At 35.7% G+C, this 16,690-nt stretch overlaps 2 protein-coding genes across 2 annotated transcripts in view; one reads left to right on the forward strand and one right to left on the reverse strand.

Annotated features, from left to right (window-relative positions):
- MAGI3 (membrane associated guanylate kinase, WW and PDZ domain containing 3) overlaps positions 1 to 8,719 on the forward strand; it is a 119,623-nt gene extending 110,904 nt beyond the window's left edge. The window contains 7 exon segments of the mRNA XM_032218582.1: positions 81 to 183; positions 4,256 to 4,324; positions 4,326 to 4,380; positions 4,383 to 4,403; positions 6,371 to 6,508; positions 7,727 to 7,813; positions 8,634 to 8,719. Coding sequence (XP_032074473.1) covers positions 81 to 183; positions 4,256 to 4,324; positions 4,326 to 4,380; positions 4,383 to 4,403; positions 6,371 to 6,508; positions 7,727 to 7,776 — 436 coding nt within the window. The 3' untranslated portion in view covers positions 7,777 to 7,813; positions 8,634 to 8,719.
- A 2,092-nt stretch (positions 8,720 to 10,811) lies between these two features.
- PHTF1 (putative homeodomain transcription factor 1) overlaps positions 10,812 to 16,690 on the reverse strand; it is a 39,757-nt gene continuing 33,878 nt past the window's right edge. Inside the window, 1 exon segment of the mRNA XM_032217847.1 lies at positions 10,812 to 15,059. Coding sequence (XP_032073738.1) covers positions 15,039 to 15,059 — 21 coding nt within the window. The 3' untranslated portion in view covers positions 10,812 to 15,038.

A 16,690-nucleotide genomic window follows, 5' to 3' on the forward strand; every position in this document is an offset into this window, starting at 1 on the left:
TAGGAATCCATTCTAATCTTCCTTTAGGGGGAACTCAACAGAGGCCCTTGTAATGATCCATATGCTTCCTTATACTTCAGGGGTGCTATAGAAGCTGATGGCGGAAAAGAACAATGCAACAATTACAAGCACTTCTCATTAACTGAAGTTGTTGGGTCTCTTGGAGGGAGCACACTTTCTCAGGTATATAAATATACTCACTAGAACAGTGATGGGCAACCTTTTTGGCGTGGTGTGTCAAAAATCGGCAAAAAATCGAGCATAACTCGTGTTGTGTGTCACTTTGACAAAAACATAATTTTGCGCAATTTATAGTTTAAACTACAAAAATGTATAATTGCAATATATAATTCTATTTAATAAACCAAAAACAAATTATTTAACATACCTGCTTAGTAACTTCTTTCATCCTCACTTTTTTCCAGGAGCTGGGAATGATTAGTTTCAAAATGTCTATTTATATTCCACGTTCTGCTTACTACCGTTTCAGTACATAGAACGCAAAATGATCTGCCATTTTTTTCTATAATGCCATACATCTCGCTCCATGTCTCTTGAAAGGGTCGGCCACTGCCACTACCACTCCCTTTACTTAACCTTTGTTTTTTATTTTTTGGGTGCTTCATCAGTGGGCCAGTGACAGCAGATAGAATTATAGATAGCCAATTAGGGGTTAACTAGCCTAACAAGCTAACACAACCTCCCCCTCGCTTATCTCAGTTATTGTGGGCAATTACAAGTCCATGGCACCCCAATAGTTGCTGCTAATGGCGCTCACAGTTCCCGTTGGCGCTCAGCTGTTCCCTGCTGTGGTGCGGTCGTAACCGACAGTCCCAGGAGTAGACTCTCTGTGCCAGCCTGACTGGAGAGAGGCGCGCACTGTTCCCGCGCTCCTCTCCTGCGGGTCCTCCCTCGCCGCGCTGATGACGTGTGTGCACACGGCACGCACGCCTTACCAGCAGCCCCTGCGCTCAGAAAGGAGCGGCGGCGATACAGTAAGTGAGTGTGGGCGGGGGAGATCACACGTCCCGCCCCCCCGTTCCTCCAGCACAGATTCTTTCATCCTCGGCGGCCGTGCAGGAGTCGAGGATGAATCGCATGAAATCCTGTGCGTGTCACCCCAAATGGCTACGCGTGTCAGCACTGACACGCGTGTCATAGGTTCGCCATCACTGCACTAGAAAGTAGCTATTACACTTTTTTTTGTTATATAGGAGTAAACTCTTCTACTCTTTGTTATATAGGAGTAAACTCTTCTACTAATAATAGATGCTGAAGGAAGGGCCTGGGTTAATCTCTTGCACACTGGATAGTCAGTGTAATATTCCAGATATTGTAGGAAGGTTAATTAAATATCTTTGAATGAATAAGGTGACAGTGTGTTTCATTAGCATGATTTCCCCCCCCATTTTTGAGCCAGTTAGTTCCATATTTTAACTCTTCCTGATCATAATACAAACTTTTAAGTAGTAGGTAGGCACATGAAGACGCATCTTAATTAAATCCAGCCTGGGGTTGTATATAACCCTTAGAAATACTATGTATATTTCTTCTGTATGTAATCCGTAGAAATACTATGGTCTCTAAATTGTGAATTGCTTAGTTAGTTGTTTTAGCCCATTTTCTACCCACTGCACTGAGATAGTTTTTATCTTCTGCTTCTAAATATTTTATTAGCTTTATTACACATAACCAAGAGATAAGAAGAGGGAAATATATAATTAGAAAAGAATTGTGAAAGATTGTTTCTGTTAAAACTGCTGCAAGATTATTATATGCACAAAAATGGAAAGACTCTGAAATATCAGCAGTGGAGGAAGGGCTGGTAAAGATGTCAGAATTAACATAAATCTGTAATTGACGTGTTTAGAAGAATTGTTGTGTTTATTCACTGGAAATCCCTTGTGGATTTTTTGCTGAGAAAAGAAAAAACAACTTGTTATTTGAAAGGGTAAACTATGGAAAGCAGGAAATTATTTTGTAATCTTAGAGAATAAAGTATACATATACTTGTAACCACTGTTAAGAATACCAGAAGCCACTTTATAACTTTTTTCTTTCATTTTTCCAAGTCTTTCTTTGAACTTCTTTCTACACTTACTTTATGTCTCTTTTCACTTTCAATATTTGTTTAAATTGTTTTCATTCTTTTAAAAATGCATTTAATAAAATTTATGTATAAAATAGAATACCACAGGGAATAGCATGGTTTGTGCTATTCTGATCTTTGTATAAATGGAGACCTCATGGAATTTGACTATTTTTCAAAGATGTCCTATCAAGTGATAGTCTGTGTCATATTTCTTGATACTTGTTTCTTTACTGTAGATGATTGATCCTAAAACACAAAAGCTATCTACCACTTCAATATCTTCATTATCAATTCTAAAAGTGGTTGTTCTATGACAGTGATGGCTAACCTTTTTGTCATGGTGTGCCGAAAGCGTGCATGGGTGCACACCCATAATGCAATGCGTGTGCCTCCCCATACCCACTCGTGTGTGCATCCAGCACGCCCCTCATGTGCATATGCACGCGAGCCCCTGCATGGGGCCCATGTTCCCCCCATCCCTTGTGCATGCATGCAGGACCCCCATGCATGCTCACACAACCCCTGCCCCCCACATGCATGCACATCTCCCGCATGTGCCTTGCGGGACCCAAAACCAGCTGGAGGCGGGAGAGGCACATGCATGCATGGTAGAGCCATATGTTCTTCGTCATGGTTCTATGATCTTATTTATATTAAATTTTAATTCCACTTTTCCAACTATCTGTACTATCTGTCTGTCTGTCCGTCCATTCATCCATCTACTCCTTTTGTTAGCCTTAATATCTACTTTATTTCTTCTTCTTCTCTATTTGTCCATAGTTAAAGATCTGATTTTCCTCTGATATGACGTCACTCATTCCATTTCACTTCATGATTCCCAAATGTCAATATTTAATCTTGGCATTTCCATGTTTGGAACTAAAGTTTGCTTTAGGTTGAATTATTTTGTAGCATCACACTTTTTTGCTCTTGGACAGTACCAGAACTGATATGCTTTTGGCTGCACTCCAACCACATCATAGACTATTTATAACTCTTCAGTCGTTATTGGATACCTTCCAACTTGGGGAAGGCGGTCAACATTGTCATGCCTATGAAGTTTTTCTTGGGCAAACAATGGAGTAGCTTACCATTTCCTTCTTCAATGAATCATATTATGGACCCCTAATCTGTGACCTGACTATGATAAGTGATTTTTCGGGAAAATACCACTTTCAGCAATATAAGTCATAGTATCCTTAGAATGCAAAAGCCTTTACCCCAATGGTGTATTAATTCTTGAAGAAGGCATTTAAATCATTTGAATTTCAATTCAATCTGTTTTGTTAGTGTTTATAATATGATATATTATCAGTTTCTTAATGTGTTTGAAACTAGAATTTAAAAGGTTATCACCAAAATATGTAGAGAGTATATCTCAAGATAATCCTCAGGTTCTGTTAATTATTTTGATGGAGAAAAACAATATTTTGGGTAGATGGATCCCATAGAATTTGATCAATACAAATCAGTTCTAGATGCTTACTTCTTATTTATATCTAACATTATGTTCCCATTTATTTTTCTTATGCATTGAAATTTGAATGTGTAATATTTAGTGGAAAAATTATGCCATTATCTCCCACTAATTTTCAGTATTCTAGATGTCCATGTGTAACAAGAAAAAAAGAATAAAATGTTATCAAAGACATCAACCAGGATTTTTTGAACTGAATTTTTGCTCATATTTCAGTTATGGAAAAGCATAAAATGCCTTATATCCTTTCAGAATAGGAAGGTGATAGCTTTCTAAAACTTACAGAGTCATGGTGGCATAGTAGAATGCAAGTATTGCAGGCTAATTCTGTTCACTACCAGACGTTTGATCCTGTCTGGCTTAAGATGGACTCAGCCTTCCATCCTCCGAGATCAGTAAAATGAGGATCCAGATTGTTGGGAGCAAAATGCTGACTCTGTAAACCGCTTAGAAAGGACTGTAAAGTACTATTAAGCGGTATATAATCTTAAGTGCTATTGCCACAGAAAAAATAGAATTTGCATGTGGAATTAGTACAGATACTACTATAATGTCAACCATAGCAAATATCATTACATTAATAATTGCATAAATTTATTTGAATTTAGGAAATGCTTTTTTTTCTAATGAAGAGTTTAAAGTGTTTCCCAATATAATTTTAATTTGCATATCTATTATTTGCACAGAATCCTGGTTGTTATCCAGTAGAATTGGAGAGAGGACCTCGAGGCTTTGGATTTAGCCTTCGTGGTGGAAAAGGAGTATAATATGGGGCTATTTATTCTTCGACTAGCTGAAGAAGGGCCTGCCATTAAGATGGGAGAATTCATGTAAGTATGTTATTAGCCTTAGTTGGTTAGATCACCTATTGTTTTTTAAAAGCTAATTTAATATTAATTTGATATTTTAAAATATATTTCCATGTATAAGTATTGATACTCTTCTCTACCATTTTATTAATGTAAATTGATGCAATTATTTCAGGCAATATTTTGTACTTTATACTCGTGTTTACTCTAACCCAGCTTGGCAATTGGAGGAGAGAATTCTTGAGGCAGAAATTGTTTAATGAATTAACTCTGGTCATGAAAATTCAATTACATTTTTTTTGTGAAAAGACGCTTTCTAACAAAATGTAAATATCTAAGCTTTCACAGCAAAGTCATTGCAACATAGCTCACCATAAACTATCTGCTCCTGCTATGGAAAGAAAAGTGAGACAGTAACCAAATTCAAGGATTGAATTGGAGTTTTGTCCAGATCTCTTATGTTGAGTCCATAATAAGACGTATTAAGAGTGTAAGGCACTTAATACATTTTAGTATGCATGCTTATCGAGTGTCGCCCACATTGGAACAAAAGTAGTGCATTAAGCATACAATAAACATGCTTTTCCCCTCATTTAACATCTTAATGAAGTTCAGGAAAAAAACCTGTTTTTCTGGAACTTTTTTCTTTCTTGTTCAGCTACAGTAGCTGAACTAGATGCTTCTCTCTAGAGATCTCAGATCTGCTAATGCCATTGCAAATAATTGGTTAGTCATCTTTCTTAGGAATGTGCTTCATTGGGGGGGGGCATGTGGTATTCACATTTCTGGGGATCAGAAATAGTACAGTACTTCAGTACTCATAGTACCTCACTACTCATTGTTAATTGGTTCCAGGAGGTATGTTGGTACGTTGAGTACCCAAAAACTAAGAGTACTAACAGTTTTTCCCCCCAGGAATAATGTAGTGAGTCATAAGGCAGTCCGAACTGACAACCTTCTAGTTTGTGTGTTGAGTACCAAACAAGCTGGAACAAAATGTTTGCATCAAAATGTGTTGAGTACCAAATGTGATGATTTTCAAACAGTTGAAACCCACTGTATAGAAAAGTACCATAATACATCAAACTTGAGTGCTAACATGTTCTTTTTATTGTTTTGAAAGAACATGTTAGCCATCAGGAACTTTCGTGTTAAGTCTGCATTCACTTGAGCATCCATAGCTAAGAAAATAGAAATTACTGATAGGAAAATAAATAGAATTCAATGTGATAGTTCTCAGATGAGGATACATTTCAAGTTTGTAAACTCAATAGTTTAGAAGTATTGGGAGTCTCATTTTTTGCTTTTTCCCTGCTGAGCTGTAGAGCTCAACAGCAGAAGCTTAGTTTCACATTTTAACGTTTAATTTTTTTTTATACATAATGGACGTGTTTTATAGGAGAAGATAGAGCCTGCGACTAAGTATCAGGACTCACATTTAACTAGCCTTTTAGACCCCACTAATCATATTTTATTGGATACTGTCCAGTCCTCACTGCTACTTTTCAAAGTTTTTTTCTCTCTCTTTTCTAGAATCCCATCTTTTTCAGAAACACGTCCCAAATTCTCTGATTTCCATCATAAATGGGAAGAATGTATGCATATTTTGTTCTATATGTATTTATTCTAGCCATATGGAATATTACCCATACTTTCACATTAGTTTTTATAGGTATATAGATTGCAGTTTATACAGTAAACGTAGATCATCTCCAACTGATAGCATTCATGCCTTACGTCAGTTACAATTTATAACCTTGAGTCTTTTTGAATTATCAGAAGAGTAACTTTGAGTGGTCCCCTGGTGAGGATCAGTTTATCTTAAGAAATGAGTGTGGTATGGATTATCTCTAATATTTGTGTTTAATGTCAATGTTATTAACTGGGTTTCATACTTAAGTATAACATAAGGTAGAATGTTTAAGTAAGTTATAACAAAATGGTAACAAGGAAAATAACTTTACAACTTAATGAAGGTTCCTTTCTCCTCAGGTTGGGACCAGATTGTTGAAATCAATGGTGAACCAACACAAGGAATTACCCATACCTCGAGCCATGAATTGATTCAGTCTGGAGGAAATAAAGTTCTTCTCCTTTTGCGACCAGGGACTGGATTAATACCAGACCATGGTACGGTGGGAGCCCCAACTATTTAGTGTATGAGCTACAACTGATATATTCAGCACAGTACAGATGTTATTTATTGGTATTTGAATAACTAGATGTTGAAACTCTAGAATAATTATAATGACCTATTTAAATATTTACTTACAAGTGGATTTCACTTTATAGTTACTGTGTTTCCAGAGAGCTTACAATGACAACTAAAATAATTCAATAATAATAAAAGTTAAAATGTTGCAGTGTAAATTTATTGCAGCACACAACTGGATGTATAGTTCAGAAATATCCTCAATGTATATAGATCACAATAAGAATGTAAAAGCACAGGAAAGTAAGGGTGCCTACAAGACCACAACACAAGGGTAAAGATCTACTTGAGGAACGCAGGCAATAATTGGAGCCCTAACTCTAACCTCCTGCAGAAGCCATCTATCCCACTTCACTTAGCATAGCATCTGGGCCTTGAAATTTTATCTCAAATTCCCGACTGTATGTAGGAGGTGGAACTTTGATTTTAAATGTTGATTTAACTGTATTTATTTATTAAATTTATTACTGCCCACTTTGTATCAAAAAATATGGGTGGCTAAATCTTGCCCTTTCCGCTTTAAAAGCATCAAACTGTGTTAAGATACTGGGGTACTTTAAGAAAAGATTAGTGTGATCTTCTCAACATAGAATTATTATGTATCAGACAGCTTTCCCATTGCTGATGCAGAAAAGCATATACATATAGCTAGAAAACAAGTTCTATTGTGTCTTCTCTCTGCTTATTACACCAATAAAAAGCTAATCAGCTGTCTCTTCTCTCTTTTGTCTGCTTTGTCTGCTCTTATTAGACCAATCAGATTTTTTTAAAGTTTATATTAAAAAGAGCAAAACCACTCTATACTAATCTTAAGATTTCTCCAAATCAGATTTTTGTTAACCTGGTGTCTTCCAGGTACATTGGAGATAGAGACAACATGTCTGGTGAGAATTCTTAATATACCTGTACTGGTAGGGAAATGAAGGAGTTGTAGTCTCCAATGCATCTGGAAGGCCCTGAATTGTGGTAGACTGTCCTAAAATCTGTTGATGGGATGCTGAATTTGGAAATATCCAAGTCAGCGGAGATCCTCTCTTCCCTCATATTCTTACACTCTGTTTGTAATCATATATTTCTTTTACTCTTTGCTGTGATTTTTGGTATATAGTCCTGGGCTTTTTCTCTTCCTCCCTCAGGTTTGGCTCCTTCCAGCTTGTGTTCCTACGTGAAAACTGAGCAGCATTAAAGCTTTCAGGGCTTTCTTTGGTCTTTCCTTAAACTTGGTAAATCGGCATGTATTGTGATTAGCCACGTTTTGTTTTGAATAAGTTTTTCACTCAGCTAGTTTACATTTGATATGAGTTGTGATAAGTGTAGGCCACAAGTAACACAGAGGAATCAATTTTAGAAGTCCTTAATTCCACATACTTTAGTTCATTATCCAAGGACTAGAAATGATACAAACCACCTGCTATAACAATCACTTTTTCCATCCTAGCACACCACATACTATTGATGTATCTTTGATTAAAGTTCCTGCATACGTCAGCATCATTGTTACATTTTGTCTCCCTTTTTGACAGTCCTACTTTTCAAAAATCTGAAAATGAAATTCTAATTTTGGTACATAAACGAGAGACAATCTCATTTCTCCTCTCTCTCAACTTGAAAAGTTGGTGAAAAAGGGAACTAAGTATCTAGTGGCCATCTTTTATGCAGCCAAACGGTTTAATTTAGTCAGGATTTGTACCCTATTGGCCATATTTGGGATTTGATTGGCCCTACATGATTGCAGTTCTGAGAATAAAAGATCTGTAATCCACACAGTGCTACAAAATGAAAATCAGTGGTAAATAAATTAAAACTGATTTAAATAAATTAAAACCTTAACTAATGGATAAGGAAAACAAAGTATATATTCTGAGAATAAAACCATCTACAAGAGAAAGAAATACTGTTTCTCATAACATATTTAAATATATTAGTTTTTTATAGTATAAGTTGTTTTTGCATATTTTGATTATTATAATTGGAAGGGTTTTAGATATTGATACCACCTTTTTATTGTTTTGCTCTTATACATTATTTTTTATTTTGATATAGGTGGTCTGGATAGTTTTAATCCAGTATCCTCAAGTGTAACCCATGGTGAACATACTTCACTTTCCTCATCATCACATTCTGCTTATACATCTGAAGCATCTCATTTGCCAGAATCAGAAGCTCTAATGAAATTTCAGATGTCTGAGAAACTAGAAAAACTGAAGAACACTGTGCCTGAAAAGAAAAGCACTTTAATGGAAAACCATTTGGAGATAAAGAAAACTGTTTGTCCACAAAGGCAGGTGAACAAATGGGACCACACTTTCATTCCAGATAATAAAGTGATGCACAGTACTGCACAATTCGCATCAGGCAATGCAGCCAGTAAAAGCCGATCAGCTAGTCCCCAGAAGTTGAGCAATAGTCCTTCCAGAGATCATAATCAACTTCCATTTGATAGATCTAAGGAAAGTGAAACTAAACATCTAGATGAGAATTACTTAGACCACTTAAATAAGAGCCCAAAAAGAAATGAAAGTGGTAATCTGGGAACCATTGAGAATGCTGATATAGAGAAAATCCTGGCCAAGGGGAAAAGAGACCAGTCTGTCAGTCCCCAAAAATATCCAAAGAGAGAGAGAAGCAGAGAAAAACTGAACATAGACTTTCAAAGCAAAACAGCTGCTAATGATATCAGTTCTAGTAGGCTGCTAAAAACTGAAAAGGTAAAATTAGGAGTCACAAAGGAAATAACAAAGCCAAATTTCTCTACAAAGAAGGCAAAATATCCTTCAGAGATACAGTATGCCAAGGTAGGAGAACAGTTGCTCTCACTTTCCTCGACTAATCCGCCTGGAAAGAAAATCTTGGAAGATGAGACTATGAAAAGTTCTAAGCAATTTCAGAAGTCAGGTCTTCCTGATGATTCATTCATTTCTGTGGATAAAAATTCTAGACTTGAAGCAGATGAGCCTCTTTTCTTGAACAAATTTACAGATAACTTGGAGCTAGCTGATAATACCAAAGACGATGGAATGTCCAAATCCGAGAGCAGTTCTCCGGTAAAGAAAACAATAGTTCCGGGACCTTGGAAAGTACCAAGTACAGGTCATGTCACAAAAGCAATGGGTCTGACTAACAAACGGGTTTGATTGACCAACATTTTTAAGAACACATTTTAATCAGGTTTTTAAATGTAGTCATTAAACTTTTCCCCAGAAAACTCATATTTTTTTAGTCACCGTGACACAATGGAAAGTACATTTGATGTGATCTTTCATTAGGCTGCATGAAGGACCTTTTCAGATTGCATATCAGAAACTCTTCAAAAGCTGTTGTCCTTTTGTCTCCTTTGAAGATGGTGTCTTGCTCCTGATGTTGCACTGCTAAGATTTTCTGATAGTATTGTATGTTAATGAACATTATTTAATGCCTATTATTAGTGGATCATAACTCACTACTTGTTCTTGTGCCAAGTTATCTACTGTAGCCCATTGAATCTTTTCCTGCATTTTCCACTGCCACAGAAAAGGATTTTGTTTAAAATGGGTGTTTACTCAGGCATGCTGCATGTTTACATAGGGAATACTTCTAAGTTCTCACAGCTAAAGTAAAGGCAGTGATTTTCTTGACTTTGGGGAGTCAGAAAGGTAACACACACTCAGTTGCCTTTTTCACAATTTTTTTTCTTTCCTTCCCAAACTTCTCAATCTGCAAAATAACTGTAAAAAAAAGACAGTAGCCCTTTATCAATAAATATGACACCTTGCTATTTTATTCTATAGTGATATTATTTTACCTGTGATACAAATTTAATCTTAGAATTGAGCAGTTTAGAAATCACATTTGATGGGATGAGATTAGGAGAGCAAATGTGTCAGGCACAGTCAAATTATTTCCTGATACTTATTATAACACGTTAAAATTAAAAATTAAACATGCAATGAATGCATATGCTTCTTAGCTTTCTGTCATGCTATTCGTCAGAATTTCCATCTGTTGTTGGTTATTTTTTGGGTTAATGCTGGCTAAATACTTGAACATCGTTGCCTTGCTTGAACATTTTAAAATCTTAAATCCCAGCAAGCAAAATAAATCAGAACTTACCCACCAAAGTTAAATTCTTAAGTGTTGTCCTTGTGCCTATTAACAGAAGCCTGTTACACTGGCTTCCAAGTTTGTACATAAAAGTACTTCCAAATTTAAAATGTCTCTATGAAATTTCTCATTTGCTTGTGCACGATTATCATAGTGGGAGGAATGTTATAGGTACAGCATTAATTCTTCAGGCGTATAGGTCGTTAGAGTGGCAACCTCTAGAACAACGAACACTTGTCATTTAAAAAAAAATCATTTTAGCAATGAACTCAGTTTCCTTTGAAGGGATTTGAATGAAAGGCAGTGGTCAGTTAAGAAAAATAAAAATACATTCTTACAGATCTTAGCAGTCGACATGGATAACTTAAATAATTTGTGTGTGTGCACACATGGGTATATATTTAAGATGTTTAATGTCTTTATTGAATTGCTCTCTTCCAAGTTCCTTGTGCTTTTTGGATGAGCCATTTTGTATTAATTCTTCTTTTATGGCAGATTCAATTTTCTACTGAAGGTATTTTTTCTCCCCTTTCTTCAAGCCCTTTTTGTCGTCCTCTATCTTTAGTTTTTAGTTATCGTAAAATTCTAATTGTGTACATGCTATAGTAGAACAACTATTCTCTGTGATGTCTATAATTGTTTTATATTGATTTGGCAAGTTTGCTTTTCTTTATGCTTTGGGGAAGCCTAACAAAATATCAGTTCCATAGTCCCTCACACTAGCAGCAGACATGTACTATATGTGCACACCTGTTTGGTATTGCTTCCAACTATTCTGATACTAATAGTCTCCTCTTTGAAGTAGTGAAATAGGTGTTCTTATCTCACTATTTAAACAGAAAAATTTTTGAATTGTCTAGGCTGAATCTTCTTTTGCATATGCCTAGTTTGCAAGTTAAGTTATTATCTCACTTGCTAGCAACTGAGGGCTTCAGAAATGCTGTTTTCAGAAGATTTTTGGTTTGCATTCAGATTTAGAGGGCTCACATACAGTTCTCAGTCTCTGATTTATTTGCTTTGAATGCTTTAGAAGTCATAGAAATAGATGGGAGAGACACTACAGGACTTTGGTCATTTCGTATAATCTCAAAATGGACTGTGATTTTTGAGAAGATTAAACTGTGAAAATGCTCTCCCCTCCCTCCCGCATGATTTTAAACTGTTTTCAAAGAGAATATAGCCTGCCACTTTGGAAGTGCTAGTGTTGCTTGCTGATGGTCTTCTTCTTGTGCCGATCCTATTAGCCCAATTTATCAGAAACAATCAGACCAATAACAGATCATATATCAGCATGCCAGTCAACTATTAAAAAGCTGTGGAGTTTCCAGAAAGATAAGCTAGTGACTATGAGACAAAAAGATTTAGGCCTAAAGCAAACACGGATTCAAGGTTAAAGTCATTGAAGCTATTTGGACCCACAGGTATAAAAATATGGAGAAAGCAAAAGAGTTCAAAGGCTACCTATTATTCATTATGCTAAAACCAGATATGACATTCACATACACCATGGTAGACTGCGAGTTTACCAATGTGCAAAATTCATTATGTAATAGCTCTGAACAAAACTTCTAAGACTCATTTTATTTAGATATATATGATTACTGAATGTTATTCAATAACATTCTCCCCATTACTGTTTGATTCCCGTTTCTTGAAAATAGTTTGTACAATAGCTCAAATTGCAGTTCAGATGCAGTTGAATTAAAAACTCTATTCCTTAGATTTAGACATCTTGAGTATTTCTATTGGAATGAAGTACTGACAAATCAATTGTAGAGGACATAAACTTTTTAAAAAAAATTGGCATCTGATACAGCTTTTAATGTGTATTAATTGTGTGCTATGATTTACAAACTCAAAAGTTACTGTAGGAAGTATATGCAAATATTGTATATTACTGTGAAAATATTAAATATCTGAGTTAGACTATGTAAATTAACTTGACAAATATCATGAGGCAACCTTCAAAAGGTTCTATATATTTTGTCACAAAATAATATTGAATGAAAACTGCAGAAATATCAAAATAATAAAACTGAAATAACTTTATTTTCCAACTATTCAGATACTGTTTATCCATTTAATGATGTGACCTATTTTGTTGTCTTCTGTTTGATGTGAGCCCTTTTTTCCAGAAACTTTATATCTGTATTTAACTTGATAATAATGATTTAGCAATGTGGCCTTGGAATGTTCAGAAAATATGGTTGTATTGGATGTAAATGTTTTATTTTGTACAGCACCTTTATATATTCACTTCTCAGATTCTGATTAGAAAGATCTGTAAATCACTCATTATTTTTTATATAGATACATTAAAAAGAAAATCTGATTTAATAACTTTGATTGTTTGTTACCCCTCTTAATGAAAACATTTCTCCTGTTGGTCCATAAATTAGAATACAGTTAGACAATGTAAGATTTCTACTGCATCAGTGGACTCTCTTCCATGCTTTTAATTAAATACTCTGCTGGAATCTTTAGTTGTGGAACAATTACAGACACTTCCAGATGAACATTGCTCTCCAGCTATTTATTATTTTGCAGAACAATCCCTCTGAACCCAGAGAGACTTTTATAATGTACGATTACAGACAGCAGTTAGTTTAGGAGAGGTTCTGAGACACTTCTCTACAACTGACCTGGGAAGACTTGGGAATGGCATTTGGGAAAAAGTAACAGAGACAGACTACAATAAGAGTACATGTAGGAATAATTTGGAGATAACTGTAAAGAGTGTACTGGGAGATAAGGGAAATTAATCTGTTAATAAGAAAATATGGATTGTAGGATTCTTGTGGAGAAAAAATTAAGCACTTTGATTCTAGATCAGATGAGTTGGAAGTATGTGAGAAACTTGATATGGTTGACCACAAATAAAAGAATAGATTTGCATTTTTGGTTTTTACATCATCCTTACTGTGATTGAGGCTCTTCAAAAAATAAGAGTTTGCCATTTATGATCTTTGTGACATCACATGCATGTCCAAAAGAGATGGAGCTTTTGATACAATGCTGCTTAATTCTGCAGACATCTCTGTATGAATCTACAGTTAGCAATAAATACTTGGAAGCGTATCCTTTTCACTGAAGAAACCCACAGCAAACCATCTCTGGCTTCTCTCTTGACTTCTGTTTTATTTGTCTTTGTTACTAATATTTAATTTCAAATCTTATCATACAACCTCCTTCAGCAGCTTACAGAATGCCAATAAAGCTTTAGATGTAATACAGAATGTTCTAAAGGTGTTGCCTCCAGGAAAAAAAAGTTGTTTGGGAAAAAAAACCTATTGCTTAAATGCTAATGATAGCAGCCAAACTTTGGTAACTCATTTTACACACCCATTAATACTTTTATTCTGTGAACTTGGAAACACAAGACAGAAAAAAACCCCTATATTTATAAACTGATTTGTGGAGGTGGAAGATAGAATACATATAAGAAAATGTTATATATCCACAGTTCTAACAATTGGGAAGGAATATAAACCTTTTAAACAAACCTTTACAGTAAAAATTTCTTTAGAACCAAACCAGTTGTCAAGATGCTAATTGCTAGCAATTAACAATATTATCTATCCCAACAAAAACATGAGTTTCCAATTGCTTTGTGTAAAACATTTATAGCATATCAGCATTTTTATTTTATCATAGATAAGACTGCTTTGCTAATTCAGATCATTATTTGGAGAATTCTAATAGTATCTTTAAATTAAATCCCCCTGGTCTATGGCAGATCTACTCTTAGCCATCTTCTGTTATTGCTATATTGTGTTACTGAGCAATGGAAAGCTGAACTGTAAAATGGCTGAAGAGGTTTTTTTTGTGGGAATAAATTTCATTCTCTCCCAATACAGCAAAACAAGCAGGCCCAACTATCATTCAAGAAAAAAAACAGAGGCATTTTGAAATATAAAAAGTAGGTCAACTGCAACTTACAGAAAATAGGTGAGCTTGCCAGAAACAAACACCTATAACAAACAGCAATATTCATCTTATTGTCACAGTTTAACAGGCAGTTTCAGACCAGAATAATGCTGGCTTATTTTTTTTTAATTTGTTTAATAAACCTTGTTGCAAGACATCTAATTTCATATTGCTTTGCTCCATAGGAGCAGCTGGTTTAACCAACTAAGATGAGCACATTAGAATTAAGTTATTTATTAAGCTTTATTTCACCATCTCTTCAAGCTGTGACCTCAATGAAAAATTGATTCTAAATTCTTAAGAAAATGTATGAAAAATATGGGATTTGTATTGATGTGAGGACTGGCATAATTAGAAAAGCACCTTCGATGGCCCTGCCAATCCTATGTAGCACAGCAGAGGATGTTTCTGCCCAAAACATGGGCTGCAGCATCTTCTTTCTCATGGTTTGATTTTCCATAACTATAAACAAAGGAGAATAAAATAAAAAATCAGAAAATAAAATGTAAACTCATGTGAAAGCCAACTCAGGAATAAAAGTAATACTCTCTGCTGTTTTTGTTGTCTTCCCCAAATATTTATAAATTACTACTTGAAAGTCAAATACATAAAGAACAACTATGTGCATTTCATGTTTTAAAAGCAAGAATAGCAATGTTTTAATCTGTGTGTTTTACATCATTTATTTTTATCCTGTTTTTATTATTTTTATAAATTACTCAAGGCAACATGAATACCTATTCTCCTTCCTCCTCCTATTTTCCCTGTGAGTTGGTTCGGTTGAGAGAGTGGCCCAAGGTAACCCAAATGGCTTTCATGCCTGAGGCAGGACTAGAACTCACTGTCTCCTGCTTTCTAGCATGGTGTCTTCACCACTAGATTAAATTGTGTTTTAAGACTACCTAAAGTCCTACAAATTGGATCTCTACCATGGATTCCTACTGCCCCAACAGCATCCTTGAAGACTTCTAACTGCACCCTAGATAGTTTCTTGCAAAAAATTATCATATACATGGTTTGCCTATGGATATATACCCAAGATTTACTTAGATTCTTTGATACTATACTTGTCTTTTGTGCTTAACCATACAATACTTCTTGGGTTGTGCTTAAAGTGATTTCACAATTTCCAAATGTACCCCAAAATACCTAAAAACTAAAAGTTATCACTCTGAAAATTTCATGAAGCATGTACAGTGGGGCAAAAAAGTATTTAGTTAGCTACCAATTGTGCAAGTTCTCCCACTTAAAAAGATGAGAGAGGCCTGTAATTGACATCATGAGTAGACCTCAACTATGAGAGACAAAATGAGAAAAGAAATCCAGACAATCACATTGTCTGATTTGGAAAGAATTTATTTGCAAATTATGGTGGAAAATAAGTATTTGGTCACCTACAAACAAGCAAGATTTCTGGCTCTCACAGACCTGTAACTTCTTGTTTAGAGGCTCCTCTGTCCTCCATCATTATCTGTATTAATGGCACCTGTTTGAACTTGTTAGCAGTATAAAAGACACCTGTCCACAACCTCAAACAGTCACACTCCACTATGGTGAAGACCAAAGAGCTGTCGAAGGACACCAGAAACAAAATTGTAGACCTGCACCAGGCTGGGAAGACTGAATCTGCAATAGGCAAGCAGCTTGGTGTGAAGAAATCAACTGTGGGAGCAATAATTAGAAAATGGAAGAAATACAAGACCACTGATAATCTCCCTCGATCTGGGGCTCCATACAAGATCTCACCCCGTGGGGTCAAAATGATCACAAGAACGGTGAGCAAAAATCCCAGAACCACACAGGGGGACCTAGTGAATGACCTGCAGAGACCTGGGACCAACGTAACAAAGGCTACCATCAGTAACACACTACACCGCCAGGGACTCAGATCCTGCAGACGTGTCCCCCTGCTTAAGCCAGTACATGTCTGGGCCCATCTGAAGTTTGCTAGAGAGCATTTGATGATCCAGAAGAGGATTAGGAGAATGTCATATGGTCAGATGAAACCAAAGTAGAACTGTTTCATAGAAACACAACCTGTCATTTTGGAGGAGAGAGAATGCTGAGTTGCATCCAAAGAATACCATACCTAC

Source organism: Thamnophis elegans, chromosome 5 (assembly GCF_009769535.1).
Source record: "Thamnophis elegans isolate rThaEle1 chromosome 5, rThaEle1.pri, whole genome shotgun sequence".
Classification (NCBI taxonomy): Eukaryota; Metazoa; Chordata; class Lepidosauria; order Squamata; family Colubridae; genus Thamnophis; species Thamnophis elegans.